Source organism: Panthera leo, chromosome B3 (genome assembly GCF_018350215.1).
Source record: "Panthera leo isolate Ple1 chromosome B3, P.leo_Ple1_pat1.1, whole genome shotgun sequence".
Lineage (NCBI taxonomy): Eukaryota > Metazoa > Chordata > Mammalia > Carnivora > Felidae > Panthera > Panthera leo.
Genome location: NC_056684.1, coordinates 71,088,416 through 71,115,690, shown reverse-complemented (window position 1 = coordinate 71,115,690; position 27,275 = coordinate 71,088,416). Strand labels below are relative to the sequence as shown.

General features: G+C 43.8%; 1 protein-coding gene across 5 annotated transcripts in view; it reads left to right on the top strand.

The window, feature by feature from the left end:
* Positions 1–8,075: 8,075 nt before the first annotated feature.
* Positions 8,076–27,275, top strand: part of TEP1 (telomerase associated protein 1) — a 39,580-nt gene continuing 20,380 nt past the window's right edge. For 2 of the 5 annotated variants that reach the window (XM_042942565.1, XM_042942570.1), the window contains exons 1-14: positions 8,394–8,452; positions 11,398–11,985; positions 13,311–13,493; positions 13,805–13,939; positions 14,694–14,855; positions 15,249–15,410; positions 16,176–16,250; positions 17,618–17,739; positions 17,949–18,106; positions 21,245–21,354; positions 22,032–22,122; positions 22,354–22,540; positions 26,305–26,473; positions 27,067–27,225. In XM_042942565.1, coding sequence (XP_042798499.1) covers positions 11,422–11,985; positions 13,311–13,493; positions 13,805–13,939; positions 14,694–14,855; positions 15,249–15,410; positions 16,176–16,250; positions 17,618–17,739; positions 17,949–18,106; positions 21,245–21,354; positions 22,032–22,122; positions 22,354–22,540; positions 26,305–26,473; positions 27,067–27,225 — 2,277 coding nt within the window. In that variant the 5' untranslated portion in view covers positions 8,394–8,452; positions 11,398–11,421. Of the gene's footprint in view, positions 8,178–8,393; positions 8,453–9,004; positions 9,043–11,397; positions 11,986–13,310; positions 13,494–13,804; positions 13,940–14,693; positions 14,856–15,248; positions 15,411–16,175; positions 16,251–17,617; positions 17,740–17,948; positions 18,107–21,244; positions 21,355–22,031; positions 22,123–22,353; positions 22,541–26,304; positions 26,474–27,066; positions 27,226–27,275 lie in introns of those variants that run through there. The other 3 variants (XM_042942566.1, XM_042942567.1, XM_042942568.1) reach the window with 3 other exon arrangements.

Here is a 27,275-nt window from a genome sequence, read left to right as displayed (position 1 = left end):
TTACACAGTTTGTAAGTGTAGAGCGTGTATTTAAACTCAAGTAGAAGGATTTCGAGCCTGCTTTCTTTATTGTGCCATCTCTCCGACGTAGATCCATCTCCACGGAGGGGCAGGATTTATTCATGAAACTCATCGTTGGACTCTACAAATGGGAGAAATTAAAGGGTATACATGGTATTGGAGGCTTAGAGACGTAATCTTGAAGAATCTGACATCCAACTACTATAACACATACTATGAATTTCAAAGCTCAGCTAGAGCAAGGGGCTCTTCTTCCAATAGTTTGTTTCATTTATTAAGATGTGTTGAGTCAGGGATTGTTATGAGTACAATATACCGGGTGAAACTTTTCAAATAGAGGACCCTGACTGGCCCTGTTACCATATCAGCATCATCTGGTCTTATGCCGACTCAAGGGCCGGTCTCTTATGCCATTCAGGGTTTATGAGATTATTTATCTTATTTTTTTCTGTGGCCTAGGTCACACAGCCCATCAATAGCAAAGTTGAATTTAAACACAGATCTGTTGGACTCCAGAGTGCAAATTTATACAATTTTATACCATTTCCACCCATCTTAGATTACTCTAACATGGTGGCCAAGTATTCCAGTCCTCCTGGGACCATCCTAATTCCCATGTTTTGTTTCATTGTTCCTATAAGCCATTAAAAGATGCCCCCAAGTCCACTATTTTAACATACAAGTTTACTTTGAAATGCCCTGCCCACCCAGTAACAGCATTCAAGTCCTATATGAGATCAGGTGTCCTGATCATATTTTTAATGTGATTACTTTTTAAAAATATTTTTAATAAAATTTTTGTTTATTTATTTTTGAGAGAGAGTGAGAGAGAGAGAGAGAGAAACAGAACATGATCAGGAGAGGGTCAGAGAGAGAGGGAGACACAGAATCTGAAGCAGGCTCCAGGCTCTGAGCTGTAGCACAGATGGGGCTCAAACTCACGAACCTTGAGATCGTGACCTGAGCCGAAGTCAGATGCTTAACAGACTGAGTGCCCAGGCACCCCCAATATGATTACTTTCTTGACATGAGTCTGTACTTCTCAGGCAGGTCCCATTTTCCAAGACTTATGGACTGCTGACATAGTCTTTAAAAAAAAAACAAACGTTTATTTATTTATTTTGGAAGAGAGAGGGAGAGTGTGAGAGTGGGAAGGGGAGGGGCAGACAGAGAGTGAGAGAGAAAATCCTAAGCAGGCTCTGCTCAATGCAGAGCCCCATGTGGGGCTTGATGGTACGATCAAGACATCATGAACTGAGCTGAAATCAAGAGTTGGATGTTTACCTGACTGAGCTACCCAGTCGTCCCCCATATACTCTTTTAATGTGTTTATGTAAAAGGCCTTCAGGGCAATGGTTCATTTTAGCAGTGACCTTCTATAGACAATAATGCTAAAGACATGTCAAAGGAAGCAGGTGCTACTGTGGCCAAGGGCTGGACTGTGAATCAAGGGACTGGTGTTCTAGTCCTAGCTCCTTCTCTGACCAACTATTTCAACCTGGGCAAGTCATTTGAACCCTTTGGACTGTCAAGTGAGAGTTAGGAAAGTGTTAAGACCTGTTTTTCTCCAACTGTTAAAATGTGGCTAGCAAGCAAGAGGTAAGATTGTCCAAGCCCTGTTTACAGCCTCCAGGATCACTAATCCACAGCATGGACTCCTCTTTCCAGGTCCTTACAAGAGGCAGTGCTAAGGGATATGATGCTAAGTGCTAGAGTACCTGGCCATAGTAACTTCTGAAGTGAATTTTGGTAAGTTTTTATTGCGGCTACATACCTAGAATGTGGCTATCCCAAATGACCTCTGACTACTTGCATAGTCTGTTTAAACACGTGTTTGCTAATATGCAAGGAGAAGGTGCCAAAGTTACCTGTTTGTTAGGTTTTAGACAACAGGGATCATTTAGTGCTGATACTCTTTAAAAACCAGTATCCCAAGAGGGTATGGAAATTGATACTAAATTTTTATGCAAAAGGCAGAAGAATATATGGGAACAGTATATTAAATCTATTCATTGTCTTCTGTCGAGACCTCTTCCCAATACCTCTCTGTAAGCTGAGAAACAGGGCCACTTCCCTCACTACAAAGACTAGATCAAGGGTAGGAAGGAGTGCTGGATCTGATAGATCCAGTGTCTCCTTGTACTTGTTGACTCTAACTATGGGCCGTACAGCTATTAGAAAAACATGACTTCACTGCATACATCCCAGAGGCTGGTTTGGATGTTGATTAATTTGATATCAATGAATAAATATTTGTTGAATGAATGATGAGGGAGTGTAACCTATTCTGTAAATATGAGGCTCCTTGTCCAGTCAGATCTGCTTGCCACATGGATTGGCATCTACTTTAGCTAACCTACCTCCATGATAAGCAATTCTATTACAAGGAACTATTGCACAAACCAATGTATGGGGAATTAAGTGATTTAGAAGATTTAAGGAGGGACTCTTGGGCGGGTCAGTGAGTTGAGCATCCGACTCTTGATTTCGGCACAGGTCATGATCTCACGGTATTGTGAGTTTGAGCCCCACATTGGGCTCTGCACACTGACCTTGAGGAGCCTGCTTGGGATTCTCTCTCTCCCTCTCGTTCTGCGCATCCCCTGCCTGTGCTCTCTGTCTCTTTCAAAGTGAATAAACTTGAAAAAAAACCCCAAGATTTTAGGACAATGAGTTCACTACAATGTAATCTGATGTAAACTAGCCTTAAATGTTGCAGGTCTAGTGTTCCAATGATGTAATGATACATAACAAACTACCCAAAACTTTTAGTGACTTAAAACAAAAACTATTTTACTATATTTCTCATGACTTTGTGTGTCATTGGTTTCACTTAAATTTGGACAGGGTTTAGCTAGATGATTCTTCTGTCCTATTTTCATTGATAGAAGTTACTTGGTTGTATTTGCTGCAAGTGGACTAGTCTGGAGTGCCCAAGCCAGCTTGGTTCACATGTTTGGTGATGATGTCTGGAAAACTAAGTTCAGCCGAGATTGTTAACTGAAGCACCTGTATGTGGCTCTTCCATGTGGCAGTCTAAGGGTGGTTGAACTTATGTGGCAGCCCCCAGAGGTAGTATTCCAAGAGTCCTGGGTAGAAGGTGTGAAGTTCCTTTGACCTGGCCTCGGAAGTCACAGACTGACACTTCTGCCATGTATCTCGGTCAAGCAAGTCACCAGGTCAGCCCAGAATCAAGAAGGGAAAAATCAGACTCCATTTCTCAGTGGCAGGAGAAGCAAAAAATATGTGGTCTTCTTTAATCTGCCATACCTGGTAAAGGAGACTAGGCAGGGAAGGAGGGCTCATAGTGGGAAACGCTCATTGAAGGAGGATGAAGAGAGGTGTTGGTAAATGTCAACAGGCTGGAGACCAGTCGCGAGGTTGCTTTGAGTCAGAGGAGTCAGAAGAAAGAAGGCCCTGAAGTTCTTGTAACCTACTGATTGGCTTCTGTGGCTTTCAGATGGCCCAGAAGGGCTCCTTTGGGATGCCAAGTACTACTGTAGTAGGATATCACATATATCACAATTTGTGCGATATTTTAAAGTTGGCAGTGGTTAGACTGAACAGAAACACAAGTTGTAAATCTAAAGGCAATTATTTAAAATGAGGAAAAATCCACTGAAACCAGTGGTCTTTACAATCTTTTTTTTAAGGTTTGTTTATTTATTTTGAGTGAGAGAGAAAGTGCACATGCACACATGTGGGGGAGGGGCAGAGAGAGAGAGGGAGAGATACAATCCCAAGTAGGCTCCACACTGAGTGTGACTGGGGCTCCACCAGGGGCTCGGTGGATCATGACCTGAGCCAAAGCAAGAGTTGTGCACTTAACAGACTGAGCTACCCAGGGCGCTGGCCTTTACATTCTTATCGGAGGCCTGCCCTTCCCAGTTCAAAGTCCTATCCCTCCAGGTAATTGCTCAAAGTCCCTTCCCCACATAACCCTATAGTTTGTTTCTTAGTGGAATATAGCATTTCTCATAATCTGCCTGGTATTTTTGTGACTTCTGCATGTATCTATCTCCTTCATGAGACCATGAAGCCTTGAGAAGAACTCATGTTTTATACAATTTACATGCTATCATTTGCACTTGATAGATGCTTAACAGATTAAACAATATATTTATTTGAAGTGTAGTTGACACTTTATTATGTTATATTAGTGAACAGGTGTTTGTTGAATCAAAATGAGGGAGGACAAGAAATGTGCAATAAAACTGACGAGAAGAGATGAGCAATGTTCATAGGTGGTAAGGCCCTAAATAAAGGGGCTTCTAGGAGTGCCTGGGTGGCTCAGTCAGTTGAGTGTCAGACTTCTGCTCAGGCTGTGATCCCATGGTTTGTGAATCTGAGCCCCACTCACTGCTGTCAGCACAGAGCCTGCTTCAGATCCTCTGTCCTCCTCTCTCTCTGCCCCTCCCCACCCCCATCTCTCTCTCTCTCTCTCTCTCTCTCTCTCTCTCAAAAATAAACATTAAAAAAAATAAAGGGACTTCTAAGGGCTGAGAGGATAGTGCTCCTTTACCCCAGAAAGGAATCAGCCTGGACACCACACTCATCACTTAGACATGTAGCTCAGTGCCACTGATGAGCAATTAGTGGTGTAGGCTGGATATAAAGGAAAAACGGAGTGGTATCCTCTAAGAACTAGGAAATGAGGCAAATAAGATCAGTCTATGAAAGTTAACACAGTGGAGAACGCAATGCCTCCTCAGCTCTGGTATAGTTATTTGTTTGGCAACACTCCCTGCTTTAATCAATGATAGTAATCTGAAGAAAGGTTGCTTCTCCTCAAGAGGGTGGCTAATTTAGAAAAGCAGAACTCAAAAGAACAAATATTGGCAAGATGCCTTTAGCATTGTCCACCTGAAAGAAAAGCTAAGCTTGGACTTTGTAAACTTTTTGCCAGTTGAGAGATTTTCTCTGTTGCAACGCAGAGAGAGTTTATCTGGCTCTCTTGAAGTCCAGCTGAAATATCCTTTAGGGATCAGTCAGTGGCTCTCTAACTGAGATGGAATCAAATTGGGCCCAATATATATGAAATATATATATATGAAATTCAGATGTGGCAAAGGGCATTCCTTATTAAGCTTCACTGGAGTAGGTAGTGACTATCTCTTTGGGGAATCACTCTAGACCAGTGGTTTCCAAAATGTGGTCCTGGGATCAGAGATCAGAATCAATATTACCTGAGCAATACTTGTTAGAAATACAAATTCTGGGGTCCTATCCCAGATCTACTGAATCAGAAATTTTCAAGGTGGGGGGTGGGTAATGGAGGATGGTAAGCAACAATCCTAGTTTTAATCAGGGGTTATTAAACTTCAGCATATGTCAAAATTGCCCAAAGAACCTGTTAAAACACCAGTCGCCAGGCTCGGCCTCCAGCATTTGGAAATGCTGTTAAGGGTGCACTCCTCTTGCTAAGATTAGTGCTTCGCAAAGTTCAATGTGAGTGGGAATAATCTGGGAATCTTGTTAAATTATAGTTTGTGATTCACAGATCAGGGATGTAGGCCAAGAGTTTGCATTTCTAACAAGGTGCTGCTGCTGATGGTGGTCCACAGCCCACTGTTAAATTAGCAAGACCCTGGGGCAGAGATTCCCAAACTTGTCTGCACATTAGTATCATTGAGGGAGTTTCAAAAACTGCTGATGCCCGGGTCCTACTCTGGAGACTGTGATTTAATTAGTCTAGGGTGTGGCCTGGGATTGGGAATTTTTAAAAGTTCTCCAGTGGTTCCAGTGTTTAGGCTTTGCTGGCCTTGAATTCCTTTGCTGCTGCAACTAATCAGAAAGTAAACTCTAGATCTTTGTAGTAAATTAGGAAGTGGTAGTCCCCAGTTACTATTCTTCCTGCATCCCTAGTGTCCTCAGATCTGAGGCTTCAGTGCTCACTGGACTAAGCTGGAAGGGCTTGCATGTGCTGTTCTTTCACTGGTAGGGCAGGCAGACATTTCCTACAGAGAGCTACAGAGGAGGACACCTTGAGGTTGGGACAATTACCTACAGTACCTCCCTTATTCCAAGGGGAAGAGGTCTTGTAGATTTAGGCCTTCAGAAGGAAGTCTTGGGTAGACTCTTCTTCCTTCCATCTTCTAGATACGCCACCACTCCTGTCTCCTTGCACAGCCTCTTTCTCGGGGGTTCCCTAGATCTGTGTTCTTTCACCAAACTCCTCCCCTTCCCCTATAGGCAGACTTCCAATGGGCAGTAACGTGCCTGGGGGGTGGGTTCAGGAATTCATGGAAGCTTTTTTTGCTCTCATAATCATTAGAGTTATCCATAGACATTTAATGAGTAGGATTAACATCTAGCCAAGATTGGTAGACATTCAGCAACTGTGCAGGGCCCTCCCACATAATGAGGAACATGCCTGCATCACTGACAACTTTGAATGACTTGCCAGTCATTTGTGTAGTTGAAAAGCCATTGAAATTAGGACCTGAATTTATTTTAAATATAAACACAGGCATTTCATATTTGGTTTAATATATCCTGAACTTTCCGGAGTGCCACTGCTATAAATATCATGGGATGATCACGCCTTGTTTTGTTCAAAAATTTGCCAGAGATTATTTGTCATTTTGGAAAATCATGCCACATCAGCACCTCTATTCATGGTATTTGAATCACCACCATAACATCCCCATATCATGCTAGAGTTGTGGCTGTTACATTCAAGGTGATTCTATATAGAGCTGCATGCATCTGAGGACTATATTGTGTCTTCTTGAATATTGTGCCCAAACATATTTTTTAAGTTTATTTATTTATTGAGAGAGAAAAAGAGAGAGAGAGAGAGAGAGAGAGAGAGAGAGAGAGAGAGAGAATGTGTGCACATGAGCAGGGGTGGGACAGAGAAAGAGGGAGAGAGAATCCCAAGTAGGCTCCTTGCTGACAGTGCAGAGCCTGCCACAGGGCTCTGTCTCATGAACCATGAGATCATGACCTGAGCCAAAATCAAGAGTCAGATGCTTAACGGACTGAGCCAAGCAGGGCCCTCCCAAACATTTACATACATAAACACATAGTGTTATATAAAAAATCATCTTCCTTTTACCCTTTTATATCTCTTTAGACATTTTATAAATTTTTAAATTGTTTATGTAGGTATAATACATTATTTATAAATTGTAGTTCAGAGTTATAAAGGGGGCATAAAAACATTTGTTATAAGAAGGGAGTGTTGGGACTGCTAGGGTAGGTAGTAAGGGAAGCATCTAAGGAAAGAAACGAATCTGGCTCAATAAATTGAGAAGATAGGATTTGGGGGCACCCAAATCTGAGCTGAAGCTCAGGTGTTTATCTGAGAATGAAGGGTACCTCCCTAAAGAAGGGGATATCTTCCAGAAGACAGATAATCTGTCTTACCCAATGTAAACACATTTCTTCTGTTATTATCTGTTTGGCTCTGCTCTTTATGAAATGGCCCTAGAATTAGCATCCTAGAGGTCACTGTCTTTTTCCTCCCCCTGGCCCCACCTTCTGGGAAGAGTTCTGCTTAGCCTTTCAGGATGGTTCCAAATAGATTCTTTGTAATCCACGGATCTCTCTCAGATGGACATTGGCACGCTCTCAGTTCACTCCGCCTTAATTATTCCATATCTACATCTGGTTACAGGCCATTCATTGCCTTTAGACTTTCCCTCACCTTTTATTTCCATTTTCACCAAGTAACTTGACAATGAATTAAGAGTCCAACTCTCTTTGATACCAAGAGAAAAGGAGTCCAGATAGGCAGAGAACATGCCAAAATCCTTCCCAGGAAACGGAGTTTGAAGATGTAACAGGAGAAAGGAGAGGAAATTTAGCGAAACTGGGATTTGGTCAGGAGAAAAAGAACCAGGAAATGGGAGGGGGGGGGGTTGGTAAACTCGGGTCCCAGAGGAGGCTGCAGGGTCCTTCACGTGTTCAGATCCCCTACGGGCACCTCACTTCCCAGCGGCGCTGGGCTCGCAGGCCTGCACCAGGGCTGCCACACCCCGCCCGGACGCTTTCCCTCCCCGCTCCCCGCCAGCTCCTCCTCCGGCTTCCACTCCTCCCAACAGTGGAGCCAAGAGCCCAGCTCCCGCTTCCGGCCGCCGAGAACCGAGAGGCCCCGCGTCCGACAGCCAGGGTCTCCGGCCCCACTGGCTCCGGGGGCGGTCCAGGCGCAGGTAGAAGCCAGCCCGGGCCCTGGGACCCGAGGCTGGGCTCGGCAGCCGGAAGCCGGCGGGAAGGGCCCAGCGCCGCCACTTAGAAAGCGCCCAGGAGCGCGGAGGGCCAGCGCCGACAGGTTGGGTGGGGGGTGGGGGGGGGGTGGAGTCTGCCCGCCGCGCCCTCCCGGAACTCCGGGAGGGATTGTGGGTGTGAAAGGGAAGTGGGGGAGAGCCGGCTGGGAGCGTGAGGAGGAGGGAGGGGCAGGGGATGGAAGGCCCCGGGAAGAGGCCAGGTGAGATAAGTGTTCACTCCTCCGCCCCGAGTGCTCCTCGGAAGGGAGAGTAGCTGCCGCTAGTGAACCGTAGGTGGTGCGAGCACTGCCTCTAATAAGGAGGTGTGCTGGAACAGGAGAGACTGGCAGCTCACTTAAAAGTGGGTATTCATGTGTTAACATGGCAAGGTCTCCAAGACACACTAAGTGTGGAAAATGCTCCTGTTTGTGGACAGGAAGAAGAAGAGGGGCGGGGGGAGGTGGGGTGGAGAAACATGTATTTGTATATGCATAGAAAAGTGTCTGAAACCGTGCAAACTGTTAGCCGTGGTGATCTCTGGAGAACGGAGCTAGAGATGGGATTTTACTTTTCATTGGTAGTCCAGCTGAATTCCCGTCACAAACTCCAGGGTGCAAAAAATATTTAACTCTATTTTTCTTTTAACTTACTTTTTATTGTAAGTTTTTTGTTTGTTTGTTTTCAATCTTGAGTCAGTTCCGAGATTCCCCCACTCCTTTCCCTAGGGGCTTATATAATGCAAAGACATGACGGAAGTGTACAGGGCACAGAGGCCGACATTCTTGATGTGATTTGCTCACACTGGTATCTGGTGAGATATCACTGTCTTTTCTAGTTCTGGTTTGACAATCCCTTCAAGTCTTGGAAGTATTCTGCATTCCTGTCCCTAAGCTCTTGTATATTAAGATCTAAGTGATAGACTTAACAGCATACTTATTCCTAAAGTACTTAAATGTAAATAGGAGATAAGCACTTGTCCAAATAAGTAAATACACACGTAATGGTATAAATTCAAGCATTTTCTCAGGCAGAGGTTTTAAAATTGCTGTTAATGGGGATTCTAGGAGATCCATGAATGGGCTCCCTGACAGTTAAGTTCAAAATAGAATATACTCATGTTTTTCTGTGAAAAATCTACATAGCTTTCACTAGATTCTCAAAAGCCTCTGAATCCCACTGACTAGGCATTGTAGAAACAATGGTGAACAAGGCTAAAGGGGTCTCTGTCCTCAGGAACTTATAGTCTAGTAGGGGGGAAGACAAACAGGCAATTACAACATAAGGGTGTGTCTATGATAGAGAAAATTTGCTGTTGTGAGAACATAGAGCTATCGACATCAGACGGCGCTGGCTGTCAGCAAAGGTTCCTTAGAAGAACTATTAGATTGAGGCCTGCAGAGTGACAGGAAAGTAGAATTTGGACTGGTAAAGGAGGGGCTGGGGAAGGGAGTGGTCTTGGCACAAGGAAGAGTGTTTTAGGCGTCTGCCTGTGTAAAGATCCAAGGTCAAGAGATACCTGGGCAATTCATAAGCTTAAAAGAGTTTGTATGGTTGCATCTTAGATGTAAGTAGCAGTAAGAGATGAGTCTGGGAGAGCATCAGAAGCCAGGTTATGTGTACAATGCTGGTTATGCATATGTGAACAAGAAAGAGGAGCTCCTTGACCCTCAGGGAGTTTTATTTTAGTAAGGAGAAACAATGTACAAGTAGGCATGTAAGCAAACAAAATCACTTTTTATTCATGGTAAAATAAACAAGGTGATGTAGTAAATAGTGGCTGGGGTATGTACTGAGGAGCTCCTTTAGACAGATCTACATATTGTGTGCCACGTAGCTAGGAGGGTTTCAGCAAAGGTGGTGGTGGGTAGAATGGAGAGAATTAGATAGATTTGACAGACGCTGAGGGAGTAGAATCAATAGGATTCTAAATCAATAGGATTTAGTAGCTTACTGGATGATGATAATAACAAATAATAAAAGCTTCCATTTATTGAACACTTACTAATTACCAGGCACTGCTCTAAATGCTTAATATTTTTTATTTATTGCCGTAATAACTCTGTGAGGTAGGCATTTAGCTCAGTTTTTGTAGATGAGGAAACTGAGGCACGGAGAGTTGAAGTAACTAGCCCAAGTAGATTCATGGTTCCATCAGGATTCAAACTCAAGTCTATTTCACTCCATACCCCTGTAAGCAGAGGGGGGAAAAGGAGAGGGATTGGATATGGGGATGAGTGGGAGAAAGGTGATACATTTGGGGTATGGAGTTTTGGGTACCTTTGAGTCATCCAAGTGGAGATGTCCAGCAGGCAAATGGATAAATGGATATGAAACTCAGATGAGATCTAGGTCAAGGAATGAATTTGTGAGTTGCCAGCATGAAAATGTTATATGGAGCCAGAGTAGGTGAGACTTCCCTGGGAAAATATATAGAAGGATTAGAATAGAATTCTAAGGAGCTTCACCATTCAGGGGATGACAGAGAAAGGATCTTCATAAGGAGGAGATCAGAGATGTGAGAAGACAACCAGGACAGTAGCACCAAGGCAGCCAGAGGAAAGTAGAGTTTTAATGACAGAGTAAGCAACAGGGTCATATTCTGCTTGAGAGATGAAGTAAAATAAGGACCAAGATGTGTCTGTTCTTGTAGTAACAAGGATTCCATTGGTTAACCAATAGCATAGCTTTGGAGGAATAGGGGCCACAGAATCCCATTTAGTTGGTTGAACAGTGAGTAGGAGGCAAGGAAGTTGAGGTTGGTGGATATAGACATCTTGATCAAAATGTTTGTTCCTCTAGAGCTAAGAATCTAGAGTTCAGATTATGAGTGTGATCCCTATATTTAGCTGGGATCACACTCAAGCTGTAAGGGGCTCTTTCATGAGAAGACATGTCCTTTTCATCTCCAGACATTTTTTTTTTTTTTAAACTTCCCTGCTCTTAAGCTACTGCCTTACCTTTTCCCTACTCTTCTCACTTAGAGTACTCCTTGTATTCTCTCTGTATAATAATCTCTGAATGCATCCTTAGAATGAACCCAGTCCTTGCTTGTTCTCTGCCTGCACATCACTGGCATTGCCAGGAGGACTATTGAAAAGACATATTCCCGGTGCAAATGCACTCCAGTGAAGCCAGGAGCTCATCACCTGTCTTTCTTTCCTTCTAGGCATATACTGGTTGGGCTCCAGCTATGGAGAAACTCCATCGACATGTGTCTACCCACCTGGACATTCTGTCCTTGGAGAACCGGTGCCTGGCCACACTCCCTGACCTGCAGCCCATGGAGAAACCACATGGGCATGTGTCTGCCCACCCAGACATCCTCTCCTTAGAAAACCGGTGCCTGGCCACACTTCCTGACCTGAAGACCATGGAGAAACCATGTGGGCATGTGTCTACCCACCCAGACATCCTCTCCTTAGAAAACCGGTGCCTGGCCACCCTTCCTGACCTGAAGACCATAGAGAAACCACATGGGCATGTGTCTGCCCACCCAGACATCCTCTCCTTGGAGAATCAGTGCCTGGCCACACTCCCCATTCTAAAAAGTACTGTGTCTGCCAGCCCCTTGCTCCACTGTCTCCAGAGAGCTGATTTGGTGAAAGCTGATCATAGCCTGAACATCACCAACTGCCTGCTCTCTGAGCCTCCAACTTGGAGGGCCCAGTGCCTTTCTGAGGGGCTAGGCCATCTGACCTGTCCCGGGGCCTTTAAATCCATCTCTGCCACAGAGAGATCTCCTGAAACAGCTTTGGTAATAGCTCCAGGCACTCATGTTGAATCCACCCATGTCTGTTGGATGCTGTAGTCCCTAGATTTTGATGCCAGTTTCCCTCTGTGCTGCTCTGTGCCTGTGTACCTTCTGCCCTCAGAGCCTCTTCCTGAGGTGACCTTTACCCTTGGACTGTGTTATTCAGCATCATTAGTTTTATTGCATATCTGGTTCAGATATTCTAGACAACAGAGCCAAAACAGGCTCAGTCCTGAGAAAGCCTCTGCTCAGGAGGAGAGGTAGTGATATTGCAGGAACAGTCAATTAAGTGCTTATGAGATTTTACATCAGGCATGAGACACATCTGCTATACCGGGGTCCACTTTCCTGTATGTATATGTGTAAAGGTACATCCACTTGTACACATCTATACAAGCACATTTAACATATAGGGCAGAATCGGTAGATAAACACATATTCCTTCTGTTGGACTTGGGGTTCAGACTGAGGCAAAGGCTGTACTATCTCTGCCAATTACAAGCCATACAACCTTGGCCAAGATTTAACTTTTTGAAGCTTTAATTTCTTCCTCTTTAAAATGCGTTCAATGAGGGGTTCCTGGGTGGCTCAGTCAGTTGAGCGTCCAACACTTGATTTTGGCTTGGGTTGTGAGATCAGGGTCGTGGGATAGAGCCCCACTTGAAGATCCACACTGAGCGTGGATCCTGCTTGGGATTCTCTCACTCTCTCCCTCTGTCCTTTTCCCCCATTTACACGCACTCTCTCAAAAAAAATTAATTACTTAATTTATTTAAAAAATATGGTCAATGAAAATCTACTTCATAGGGTCATTTTCAGGATTACTGTTGCCATCTTACATTTATTTGAGGCTTTGCAATTTGCAAAGAGCCGTACATATATTATCCCATTTAATCTAATGGTACCATCAGGTAGGTGGTGGTAGGGAATGAAAAAGCTGAGGCTCTGAGGTCAAGCAGCTCAAGGTTGCTGGGGGATTGATCTGGGACTTGGCCCTTTTTCTTCTGAATGCAAAATACCTTAATAGTACCCTAGGAGGTGTGTTGTGAAGGGCCCCAGGCTCCTAAGCTGTGGCATCAACAAGGAGAAGAAAGCAGGGGGAGATCCCAAAGCATCAGAAGCTTGAGTCAGGAAAGATGGTGTGTGTAACAGTGAGGGGTCACTACCTCAGACAAGACAGATCCGTGCTGGGGAGTAAAGGGAGAGGGGGAGGAGTTTAGATGATAGAAGATAGATGTAGACTCTTCCTGTCCCTGGGAGCTGCCTTCAGATCAGTCTTTGAGGGACTGTGGGTGCATGCTGTGATTAACAAGTGCCACTATCCCCAGGATCATTGTTCCTCTTCAGAAGAGAAAATGCCAGAAGAGAAGGAACGGGCAGAGGTTCAAATGCCTTTTTATAATCTAAGCTTGGGAGAGGAGGAGAAAGTCGAGGAGCCGGTCCTAAAGCTCACTGCTGGGGACTCTGGATCTTGTTCTAAGCCCACTGACCAGGCCATTAAGGAAAAGAAGGTAACAGTTCCAGAGCTGGAGAGAAGTTGATGATGGTGGAGGGGTGGGTGTGGGGTGGCATGGGAGGGGTGGTGACCAAAGGCCGAGCCAGATCCCCTCCACAGATGGAAGGGGAAAGAGAGGGGGCATTGCCCAGCTCTTATTTCTCACTCCCTAGTCCCCTTTTCAAACCTCTCAAGTTGGACAAACATCTTCCTGAATGTGGAGTTGTTTCTCTCTGTTCTAGATTTCCTAAGTTGGCCTGTGCGGGTGCTTGAGTTGGTCCTCATTCCCTCTTTTTTCCCTTCTCCCCTCTCTTTCCTGATTCTCAGATGGTTCTCATGAGCTTGCTGTGCTCCACGCTGGCATCAAATGTAAACATAAAAGATGCACATGACCCTACCTCGGTGTCCCTCTTCGAAATCTGTAGTGAACTTGCCCCCTTGGAGCCTGAGTTCATCCTCAAGGTACTTGCTGTGAGGGAGAGGATGGGAGCGGGAAGCAGGGAGGTGGGAACTGTGGCCGTGGTGTGTGATGGGTCAGTGGCCAGCTTGGTACCGGGGGTGGAAAGGAGGAAGTTCACTTGGGAAGAGAAGACGATCTTTGGGTGAGTCTGCGAGCTAGTCCCTGGGGTTCTCTGAGGAGCAGGGGAGGATGAGATTGGGAAAGAGTATACTAGGGTTCATTTGTTTAGTAAGTACACAGGCTAAGTACACAGTGCTATGCCTTGAGGGTCATTCTAACAGATGTAATTAAACTTGAATCTGGCTGTTAAGGAGCTTATGATATTGTTAGGGAAGCTGAACACTACCAAGTATTATATAAATGCAAATGGAGTAATAGGTAGTGAATGCTTCAGAAGCAGAGGAGAGGGGGAGAAAGTGTTTTTCTATGAGGCTTTGGAAGACATCAGGTTTAATCAGCAGTTTGAACCCTGGGTAAAATTTCCATAGAACTTGATGGTGGGAAGCCTTCTAAGTGCCTGGTTGACTTGGGAGGTGATCAGTAGACTCCAAAGAAGCCATGCTGCAAAGGTGGATAAGGTCTAGATTATGGAGATGTAGAATGCCAAGCCCGGAGGCTTGGACTTTCTATTTTATAGACCATGTAAAGGGCTCAGGAAAGGTTTTATGAAGGCAGATTAGGGTCACAAGTTAGTTTTGGGCATGACGTTGTGGGACAAGAGGCCAAGATGCCTGCCTTCCCCACCCTGTGCCCTAGGCATGTCTGTACACTAGGCAGCAGCTGAACATCCGGGATGTGGCCAACAAAATGTTAGCCATTGCTGCCTTCTTGCCCGTCTGCCGCCCTCACCTGCGACGATATTTCTGTGCCATTGTCCAGCTGCCTTCTGATTGGATCCAGGTAGCTGAGTTCTACCAGGTATGGCACTCAGTTTCCTGAGCTTTGGCTCTTACTGGTTCCTTCTCCTTTGCTCATTGCATCCCTGTAGAAAATTCTCAGCCAGTTTTACCTTCCCTCAGCTGTCTTCAACCCTACAGCCCAGGCAGGACAGCTTCTCCCTGGACTGGGTTGGGTTGCCCAACAGGGGGAAGATGATTGAGAAGGGCTGGACCACAGTTTGAGAAAATTGGTCTGATTCTGGACTTCGTGTTTATGACTGGCCTAGTATCATAGAAGTTGTCACTTTAGAGCTGGGGCTCGGAACCACCTCCGAATTATGTGCTCTCACTTAACCCCATGAAGTGGTCTTCCCCTGTTTTAGAGGGTTGGTTTGTGTCTTACTTCTGATGGCCTCTCCTCCCTCTCTGATAGGACCTGGCTAAAGGAGAGGAGGACAAGCTGGTGCCCCTGCCTGCCTGCCTGCGTGCAGCTATGACTGACAAATTTGCCCAGTTTGATGAGTACCAGCTGGCTAAGTACAACCCTTGGAAGCACCGGGCCAAGAGACGCCCCCACCGGCGCCCCCTCCCTCCAGTCAGTCCCTGGTCAACCTGGTCATTCACAGCCCAGGCCCCTTTTTTCTGGAAGGTGGCAGGGGTTGGGGGAGTGCGGTTTGAAGGAACATGCTGACTCTGGGAGGTCCCACACTGAGCATCTGGGATGTTCCTACTACCAGAAATAAAAGGAGTCAGAGAAAGGCAGAAGAGCCGAGCAGAGCTCAGGGGCAGAGAGGGCAGGGCTTACCTCTTTCCAGAGTGGCTTCTTTTTTGGTAGAGGGGCTTTTGGAACTATTGGAATGAACCTCTCTAGGGACAAGCTCCATTTCCCTTTTTGAACTTGCTTCTTCTGGGGCACCTGGTGGTTCAGTCAGTTGAGCATCTGACTTGGTTTCGGCTCAAGTCATGATCCTAGGGTCATGGGATCAGGCCCCACATTGGGCTCCACGCTGAGTGTGGAGCCTGCTTAAGATTGTCTCTTTCCCTCTTCCTCCCTCCCTCACTCACTCTCTTTCTCTCAAATTAAAAAAATAAATAAAAATTGGGGCCCCTGGGTGGCTCAGTCAGTTAAGCATCTGACTCTTGATATCGGCTTAGGTCATGATTGCGCACAGTCGTGAGATTGAGCCCCGTGTCATGCTCTGCACTAAGCATGGAGCCTGCTTGGGATTTTCTCTGTCCTTCTCTCTCTGCCCCTCTCCAGCTTGTGCACGCATGCGTGCTCGCTCTCTCTCTCTCTCAAATAAACATTAAAAAAATAAATAATAAATAATAAAATGAAATTGCTTTTCTGTCCCTGCAGAAGACAGGGCGCCCATTTTCTGAGACACAACGTTTGCCAAGGTACCTTAAGCCTCTTAAAGATGAACAGAAGAAGGTGAGTACCTTGTTCTGGGGTTCTATATGTGCATGTTCAACTTTTTCTCAACTAATATTTTGAAATGGAATTCCATTTAGTTTAGAAATACTAATGTGGTAGGCACATATCAATTTCCTACCTGGTCACTTCTCAGTCATGGTAATAGGGTCAGATTTTGAGAGCACAGGGAAAGGCTCCTTTTATTTTTCAGTTTGCCCCCCTTGGTATTTACTGACAGGTGGTATGTCTAGCGGGATAAGTGACTTTAAAATGTGTGAAACATCTGCCTTTCATGGGATGTTTGAAAAACAAACCAAACAAAACCTTTTTGCGTTAATGACAAATAAGGCACTGCACTTAGTGGTTAAGATCATAGAATCAGGACTTAGTCCTGGGTTTCAATCCCACCACCACCACCACCACTTGTGGGCTATGTGACATTAGCCAAATGACTTACCCTGTTTTCCCTCAGTTTTCTCAGATGTAAAATGGGGATAATAATAGCACCTCATTGGGTGCTTCATTGGGGTTTTGTGAAGATTAAATCAGTTACTGAATTTGAAGTATTTCTGGGATACCTGGGTGGCTCAGTCGGTTGAGCATCCAACTCTTGATTTCTGCTCAGATTGTGATCCCAGGGTCTTGAGATTGAGCCCCGCATCATGCTTTGTGCTGAGTGTGGAGCCTGCTTGGGATTCTTTTTCCCTATGCCCTTCTCCCCGGCTTGCAGTCTCTCCCTCTCTAAATAAATAAATACATACATACATACATACATACATACTAACAGTACATGGCACTGAATAAGTGTTAGCTATCACCAATCATCGTTAAAATTGATTGTTAGGAAAATGTATGGTAGTGTTATAAGAGAATACATTTTCAGTTGGTCAACTGATTTTTTCTCTTTATCCTAATACATCCCAAACTTGGCTTTTCTACCACAGATGATTCTGGAAGCCACTTCTTTCAGTTTATTCATTCCTCACAGCTTGCATTGTGCTGATACCTCCATTTACCTCCTCCTCCAAGTCTCAGTGATTTAAATAAGAGCTGCTTTTTTCCTTTCCCTCCTTCTAAGAATAAGATGTTCTCTGTTCATTTTATCCCAATCTTGTTTTTCACAAGCCAATTATTTCACGGTAACTACTGATAGCTCAATCTTGTATAAATAAACACAGTGACCCCAAAGAGCTACTATCATGTGTTCTCTGCAGAAACTCTTGTTGCTGGAGATTTTTGCCCCCATTCCTACTCTTTACCTAGATCTACTTTGGGGAAAGAAATGACCTCATAGCTATAGGAGGTCTGAGGTTCTGATTTCTGAAGCAAGTGACTATGGTCATAGATTAAATGACCCCTGTGTGACTTGAGGGATATTTCCACAGTTTGAGGAGACCTACAATGCAGTGCCAAAGAAAATTCAGCCGAGATTCACCCTGAAGAAGTTAGTATGGCGACTGCATATCCAGGAGCCTGCTCAGCATGTCCAAGCTCTGCTGGGCTACAGGTGAGAAGACACACCCTGAGCATACCTTCCACCTGGGTAACGCCATGGCTTTTTCAACATCCATGGTCCCAGCGCCTGTAGTTCTGACCCCGGCAACATTAGTTTAGGCAGACATGGCCTGTAAACGTGACTTTGACTGACTGACATTTTCTTTTCTGAGTTATTTTCAGCTGGCCTGGAAATGATAAGCTTTTCTTCCTCTGTTGCAGATACCCATCCACCCTACAAAAGTTTTCTCGAAGTCGCCTCCCTGGGCCATGGGATTCTAGCAGAGCTGGGAAGCGGATGAAGCTCCCTCGGCCGGAGACCTGGGAGCGGGAGCTGAGCTTGCGGGGAAACAAAGCTTCTGTCTGGGAGGAACTCATTGGTAGAGTAACTTTGACCCTATATGCCCTTCCTCTCTTCCCCGTGCATACCTCTACATTTTGGACCCTGACTTAATTTCCATGGCATGGTACAGTTATTCTCTTGCCTGGTGGTTGCATCACTGAAAGTGATCGGATTTATGAGGTTTGCCACTGACCGTACCAAAGTGGACCAGCGGTACCTGCTTTTAGTAGCATTGGCATCATAAGGGAGATCATTCTTCCAGATGTGGCTAGGTGATGCACCAGCCTCTACCGACACATGACAAAAGTGGTACCTTCTCTCTGATTTCACTTGCATCATACTGGGTAAGCCATCCAAACAAGATAGGACTGGCACACGGCATATTGGAATCTCCACAGAAACCCATATTTAGGACATGGACTATTTAGGTCATTTGCCCATACTGATAAAGAAAAAAAAAACATTTTAAATTGGGAGGCCCAAGTTACTTTCAGTCTTCTGTTTGTCTCTTTTAGCCTATTTTTAACTATAGAAGGCTCTTTCTATGCAATTTTGTCTTTTTTTACTTCCTCTTTCATCTTGGAAAATTTCAAGTCAGTTTCTATCTGTTGAAAAATATCTTGCTGTAGATCTTTTGACTGCTTGAGTTTTGGAGACTTCATATTTTGGAGCTTCAGAAGCCCCATTTGTTTTGACCTCTTTCTCAGTGAACTGCCAAGTACAGATTATACTCACGGCAGCCCAAATTGCTTAGCTGTTTATCTGTCCCTGCTCTCACTGTGGTGGTGTAGCCATCAGAATCACATGGGAATTGAATACACACATGCATACACACATGCCTGATAGCCTCTTCCCCAACATTTGATACTTTGAGTGGAATAGGATGAAGTCTGTCCTGAAGGATGGCATCCAGGATGTGTAGATGATTCTGGTATGTGTCATCTCCACTTCCTCCCTCTGCCCCTGAAAATTAAAACTGTCATTTATCTAGGCTGAGACTAATGCCCATAGTCTAATCTGGTGGTCTCCAGAGTTTTTTGATCTTATATTACACAAAAAGTTTTGGAATATACCAGAATATATGTATATATAATTAAAACAGTCTGATATATGTACGAATAAATTATGTACTTTAGGAAATACATAAAATATAATTATGTAAATACAGATCTGAAAGTAAGTATAAATAAATAAAATACAAAAAATGTAAATAATTATAAGAATAAGAATAAAATATAAGATTAAGTGTAATTACATAGACAGACCCCTCTTTGGAGAACACAGGGCTCATTAATAACACACTAACAGTTTTTTGGAATGCAATCGGTGAATTTCTCAGTGTAAAGGATAAATGTTCAATTTATTTTCTAGTATCATAAATATGATATTTGACTTAATTTCTTATCTGAGTGATCTAGAAAGCCTTTCATACACAGCAATAGTTGAGAACACTTTATGAGTTGATGAAGGATGTAATAGTTTACCAGTTGTCACACATAGTTTACATGGTATATATCAACCTAATTGTTCTATACAGTTTGTGAACCAGAATTATGAACTTGAGAACCCCAGGACTTCGAGAAGGCTGAAAGCTTCTCCCTATAATTCAAAGAGACTTACTTCACCTTAAAAAAAGGCACCACCACTCTCTTGATGAAAGCTGCTGGAAGAGCCTGGGGTGGGAGCAGGGGCTGACAGGTCATGTCTCTAAAGTGGTCTGAATACACCTCTGGGGGTACCCAGGAAAACTATCACACCTCCTCCTTATGTTTACCCTTATCTAAAAGAAAGAATTTTCCCACTATTTACCATATGAATCAAACCCCTATCATCACTCAGTCCATGTGTTCTATGGTACATGTCCCATATGAGAGTTCAAGTTTATTGAGGAAGAGTAGGGGTTTCACAATGTGCATCCATGAAATCCCCTCACTCTTTTTTGGTTTCTGCATAATGACTTATCAGTATTTATCCTTGAATTGTAAGTGGATTTAGAATTATTATTCAGCCTTAACCAAACTAACCATCTAAAATTGACATAAGCCTTGGGGCATGTGGGTGGCTCGGTCAGTTGAGCATCTGACTTTGGCTCAGGTCATGATCTCATGTGAATTCAGGCCCCATATGAGGGCTCACTGCTGTCACTGCAGAGCTGGCTTCGGTTCCTCTGTCCCCCTCTTTCTCCATCCCTTCCCTACTTGCACTCTATCTCTCTCAAAAATAAGCATCAAAAATAAAATAAAATAGAATAGGCATAAGCCTTAAAAAGATTATTGAGAAACTATGACTTGAAGATGATACTAGTATTACAAAACAAATGGATGATAAGAAAGTGATGGGGCGAAATTCTGCTTCAGTGCAAATCTTTTTCACCTGCATTTAAATGAAAAGCAATGACTATTTAATCATATTTCACAAGAAGTTTGCCAGAGAACTTAGAAATAAGCAGGAAGATTACTTGAAATATGAACTTACATTCACTATAATGAAGGTGAACCTTACCTTAGGTGTATATTGTACCTAGAAATATTAACTACTGATTGCAGTACATATGTATTTATTAATAAACAAACTTACACTAGGAAATTTCACATTTCACCATCTATACTGTTTATAAATCATTAACAAATTTATTTTTTTAATGTTTGTTTATTTTTGAGAGAGAGAGTGCTTGCACGCGCGTGTGAGTAGGGGAGGGGCAGAGAGAGAGAGGGAGACACAGAGTCCGAAACAGGCTCCAGGATCTGAGCTGTCAGCACAGAGCCCCACTCGGAGTTGAACTCACGAACTGTGAGATCATGACCTGAGCTGAAGATGGATGCTCAACCGACTGAGTTACCCAGGCGCCCTTGGAAATCATTACTCTAGATTAAGAGAATATGTTTTGCCAGTTAAGTCCAATCTTAGGGCTAGAGCCAGCAGACAAAGTAATAATAGACGTTGTTTATTCAAACAGACATTCCATAAACAGTATTGTATAAATCTTGCTCCACACTTCAGGCCAATCCTGTTTTTATCTTTCCAGACCTCTAAAACATTTTGAGTAGGATAGATCACATGTTATAGTACCTCACTCTCTCCATCCTGAATTTTCTACATGACTTCTTGCTCTGGTCTGTGACCTCTCTTACTTGTCCTTTGTTTGCTTTCCTCACCCTGTGCTGACCCTCCACAGAGAATGGGAAGCTACCCTTCATGGCCATGCTTCGGAATCTGTGCAACCTGCTGCGGGTTGGAATCAGTGCCCGCCACCATGAGCTTGTGCTCCAGAAACTCCAGCATGAGGTATGTGTGAGGCTCAGGAGGACTAGTGGGTGTGGAGATGCTGGCACATCTTCCTTGTGGCTGGGGAAGGTCATGGCCACCAAGCTAATTCCACATGAGCTATACACAGGTACATGGGGAGACAGATCTAGGGAGACAACCCCCAGAGATTCAAGTATAAAAACTTTTCCTTTTTATTTTCTGGGATCACTGATTTACCAAGAAGAAGCACTTTTGTGATGTAACTGACTTCAGAGGGAGTCTGATATAAAAGAAACAAGGCTCCTTCTGTTACTTCTCCATTTTTCTTTACCTCTTCTCATTTTCTCACTTGACAACTTTCTTTTTTCTTTATTCTTCTCCAGCTTTCTCTGTATCTCTTCTGTAATATCCATTTTATATGTCCTCACTTGCCCACAAGTCTAATAGAGTAGTTATCTCAGATTCCTGGCTCCTAAGGCCCCTGATTACCTCCCCACTCCATACTCCCTGATACTTTGCTCATGACCCCTCCTTTGTTTGTTTTTGTTTGTTTGTTTGTTTTGTTTTGTTTTCACATTTATTTATTTTTGAGAGACAGAGCGAGACAGAGCGTGAGCGGGGGCAGGGCGGGGGGAGGGCACACAATATAAAGCAGGCTCCAGGCTCTGAGCTGTCAGCACAGAGCCCAACGTGATGACCCCTCCTTTGCTTTCCAGAAATCGGTGATCCACAGTCGGCAGTTTCCATTCAGATTCCTTAATGCCCATGATTCCATCAGTAACCTTGAGACTCAACTCAGAAATAAAGGTATTTATTATCTGTCTTCTTCTGAATCCCATTTGTTTCTCATGTCTGAGAGTAGGTGAAACAGGAGCCTTCATATGTGTCAGCCTCTTGCTTTCTAGTCTCAGAGTGTAGGGTGGGCAGAGGTGAGACACTTGCCAGCCCAAGGGTCCAGGCTCAGGACCGGTATTGGTGGGAGGACAAGAGGAGGGACTAGAAGCTGCTTGACTCAGATGCTTACCTGTCTTTACACAGCATTGCCACTTCCTTCCAACACAAAACTGATGCATTCAATAATGATTAGAAATGCGAGAAAGAACAAGAATTGGACCTATCGGAGGTATCCTCGCAACCCAAGTCGTCGGGAACTTCGGACAACAATGATGATACCTGTGATATATGAGCAGCTTAAGCGGGAAAAGCTGAAAATACAAAAGGCCAGGTGTGTGTGTGTGTGTGTGCGCGCGCACGTACACAAATGTGCATATGTGCATGTGCTATCTGGGAGCAAAGGCTGGGCAACAAGAGGCACCCTTACAGGGCTTGGGAGTCATCTGACAACCCCAAATTTTATTCTGTAAGACATACTTGTCCCAGTGGCTCAGACTTGCCTGGTTCCAATTGTCTCTTGCATAGCAAACCTTGTCTTTAACATTGTCCTGTGGTGAGATCATGGAAAAAAAACAAAACTGTGGGCCTCCAATTTATTTTATTTTATTTTATTTTTTAAATTTTTTCTAAATGTTTTTAGTTATTTTTGAGACAGAGAGAGACAGAGTATGAGCAGGGGAGGGGCAGAGAGAGAGGGAGACACAGAATCTGAAGCAGGCTCCAGGCTCTGAACTGTCAGCACAGAGCCCGACGCGGGACTCGAACTCACAGACTGAGATCATGACATGAGCTGAAATCGGATTCTTAACTGACTGAGCCACCCAGGCGCCCCTGGGCCTCCAATTTATTTTATTTTATTTTTTTTAATGTTTATTTTTTATTTTTGAGTTGGGGGAGGGGCAGAGAAAGAGGGAGAAAGAGAGGAACCCAAGCAGGCTCTATGCTGACAGCAGAGAGCCTGATGTGGGGCTTGAACTCAGGTACTGTGTGATCATGACCTGAGCCAAAGGTGGATGCTCAACTGACTGAGCCACCCAGGCGCCCCTGGGCCTCCTATTTATTATGTGATTGTTTTATTGGTTTCTGTGGGTTCTGTGAATCTGCGTAACATTTCCCTTCTCTTAGTGTATGCTAGTGTCCTCTGCTTCTGCTCTGGTTCAGTTTCCTTTTCTTCTCCAAGATATCTGTTTGTTCTTTTTGTTTCTGTCTCTTTCTCTGTCCTTATTTTCTGACTCATTTACTTTCTCATTTCTATATATATAGATATATAGTCTTTACATATATATAAAGATAGTTAACATCAAGCAGGCTCAAACTCAGACATAAACCCTGTTCTGTAAGTTTGATGAAGTCCCAGCACTCTATGCTTTAGATGCTTCAGTAGTATCTTCATTCATTTTCATTCAAGACAAATTCAGGGCTCATCTAACCTACTAGGAGGTTCCTGGCCGCTCAGTGGCCTGATTATCTCCTGAATCAGTGAATCAGTGGCTGTACAGAGGGCCATTTAAGAATCAAGCTTGTGAGATGCCTGGGTGGCTCAGTTGGTTAAGCATCTGACTTCGGCTCAGGTCACGATCTCATGGTCCGTGAGTTTGAGCCCCGCATCGGGCTCTGTGCTGACAGCTCAGAGCCTGGAGCCTGTTTCAGATTCTGTGTCTCCCTCTCTCTCTGACCCTCCCCCGTTCATGCTCTTTCTCTGTCTCAAAAATAAATAAACGTTTAAAAAAAAGAAAAAAGAATCAAGCTTGGCATCCAGTCCAAACAACGTGCCTTTGCTGGCCAATATAGTGGCCACTAGCCACATGTGGCTAATTGGGCCTGAGATGTGCTGGATTTTGAGGACAGTGTGAAAAAGGATGTAAAATATCTGTTTCGTAACTTTTGTGTTAATTATGTGTTAAGGTGAAAATATTTTAACATGTTAAATCAAATGTCATATTAAGTTAATTTCTCCTATTTTTACTTTTTTAATGTGGCTACTAAACATTTTTTATTACATGTGTAATTTTCATTTCATTTCATTCCATTAATTGTAATTTAATTCTGTTGGATAATACTGGTAGGGACTATTGAATTTTCTAGATTAAAAACATTATTATGAAAAAATTTTAAACACAAATAATGAGAATAGTATAATGGACTCTCATAAAACTATTAGCCATATTCAGTGATTATCTAGATTTTACTGTAGTTCTTTTGGTCCCTTCTTTTTTGGTGGAAGATGTTCTTAAGAACAAATGCTGAATATTATGATACATTTTATTTCATCCTTTCATATTTCATGTGTGTCTCTTTAAAATTTTTTTTTTGTTTATTTATATATGAGAGAAAGAGAGAGAGACAGAACACAAGTAGGGGAGGGACAGAGAGAGAGGGAGACAGAATCTGAAGCAGGCATCAGGCTGTGAGCCGTCAGCACAGAGCCTGATGTGGAGCTCAAACGCACAAAATTGTGAGATCATGACCTGAGCCAAAGTCAGATGTTTAACTGACTGAGCCACCCAGGCGCCGCTCATGTGTGTCTTTTAAAGCAGGCATTTTTGGGGCTCCTGGGTGGCTCAGTTGATTGAGCTTCTTGATTTTGACTCAGGTCATGATCTCACAGTTTGTGAGTTTGAGCCGCAAGTTGGGCTCTGTGTTGAAAGTGCAGAGCCTGCTTGGGATTCTCTCCTCTCTCCCTCTGCCCCTCCCCTGCTCATGCTAGCTCTCTCTCAAAATTTCTCAAAATTTATTTATTCTTAAGTAAGTACTTAAGAAAAAGAAATTAAAACAGATATTGTCTTATGTAATTAAAATGTCATTAATATACCTAATAGAACTGAAAATAATTCCTTGGTATTATCATTTATTATCTAGTCCATATTCAAATTTCCCAATTATCTCAAAAGTATGATTTTACAATTTTATTCAAATCAGAATCCAAATAAGGCATACACATTATATTTGATTATTAAGTCTCTCATATCTCTTTTAATCTTTTCTTTGTCTTCATACCATTGACTTGCTGTAGACACTGGGTTCAAGGGCTCTGCAGAATGTCCCACATTCTGGATTTGTCAACTTCCTCATGGTGTCTTCTAACTTGTTTCTGTTTCATGTACTGAGGGCATTAACTCCAAAGGCTTGTACAGATTCAGATTTCACTTTTTTTTTTCCTTGCAAGAATATTTCATAGGAGATCCTTTGTATGCTATGAGTGAGACCAGCAGACTTTTTTTTTTTTTAACCTCCTCATAGGATAAAGGATCATGAGGCGCCAAAGATCTGTGGTCCTACTCAGTGTGATGTTAACGAAGATTGACCCATGTGTTTAAATGGTTATAGCCTGATCTCTTCACTGGAAGTTGATAGTTTATCCATTGGTGATCTTTTCCTGAACCAATTGTTTCATTAACAGTTCTAGAATGGGAATTTTCTCCATTCCCATATTCATTAGCTGGAATTCTAAAAAGAACTTGCCTTATCAACTAAAGCTGTTTAGTTACCCTGAAGTAAAGATTCTACTAGAAACGTGGGACAAATGTTCTTTTTTTTGTCCCCTTTAATTGCCAGTTTTCGGGGGCGCCTGGTTGGCTCGGTTGAGTGTCTGACTTCAGCTCAGGTCATGATCTCGCGGTTTGTGGGTTCGAGCCTCACGTTGGGCTCTGTGCTGACAGCTCAGAGCCTGGAGCCTGCTTCGGATTCTGTGTCTCCTCCTCTCTCTGCCCCTCCCATGCTCATGCTTTGTCTCTCAATGATAAATAAATGTTAAGAAAAAAAAATTAATTAAAAAATAATTTCCAGTGTTTGGAATAAGGAGTTAATATTCTTTAAAATACAATTTAAAAGTAAGTTAAATCTTGCCTCATGAAGTAAGTATAGATTGATATGGGAAGTGTGGCAAATGATTTCAGAGAGTGGATCAGGAGATGACTTCTCCTCTCCAGCCATGAGACTGGGTTAGAAGAGTCCTATAGGATGGCGGCAATGGAGGCAGGCTGCGGAAGTGGTGTGAACACTTCATTCTGGGGTGGCAAGTTCTCATCTTCCCATCTGCCTCGAAATGGCAAATATAGAAGCCCCTGAGCCCTTCTGTGTCTTTTCTGCCTGCAGACAGTGGAAATATGATGGTGAGATGCTGGTTCGGTATCGTCAGGCCCTAGAGACAGCTGTGAACCTCTCCATGAAACACAACGTGCCCCCGCTGCCAGGCCGCACCATCTTGGTCTATCTGACAGATGGCGGTGCAGACCAGTTCTGTCCCAAGCGCAACCCAGAAGGGGTAAAAAAAATTTAAAAGGTGGGGGGTTGGTAGGATGCTGGGGATCCCGAGAACTATCCTGTTCCCAGATGTGGTTCTCCCAAGGAAGCACTCAGAACTGAAATAAATGGCAAACATTTGCTTCTTGGTATCAGACCTTGGTTCCTAGGGACAGTTCCTAGAATGTGGTCTCTAGCCTGTTTATGGATTACAATACTTATATTCCACATTTGGCTGGTGCTTAATTCTCTCTAAATTTCTGTCACCGAAGTATGTTTCATTTTTACATCCTATATCCCAATGTTGAATTTGGGCAGGACTGCTGGCCCTTCTCCACCCTGGCCAGCTCTTACTGAAAGCTGCTGAAGCTGTCCCTTCCTAACTGGAGATTTTGTCCTTTTCCCCCAACTAATGGAGGCTGGAGGCGTTTGGCCTTCAGGGCTGGATGGGCAAGGGTGGATTTCAAAATAGGGGAGCCAGGGCACTTGGCCAGCTCAGTCAGTAGAGCATGTGACTTTCGATCTCAGGGTGGTGAGTTCAAGCCCCATGTTGCGCATGGAGCCTACTTAAAAAAATAGGAGATCCTTATTTCACCCTGATGTTTGTCCAATCAGCCCCACCTAAACTATGTGCTGCTGCTGATTGGGATGGTAATTGCACGGGCGGAGCAGGTGGATCTCTTACTGTGCGGAGGAGGCACTGTGAAGACTATCACAGTTAAGGCAGAAGAAGGTATCCTGAAGACGGCCGGCATACTCCAGGCTCAAGTCCAGGTCAGACACCTGCCCCCACCATGCAAAAATGCATGAATGGTCACAGCCCT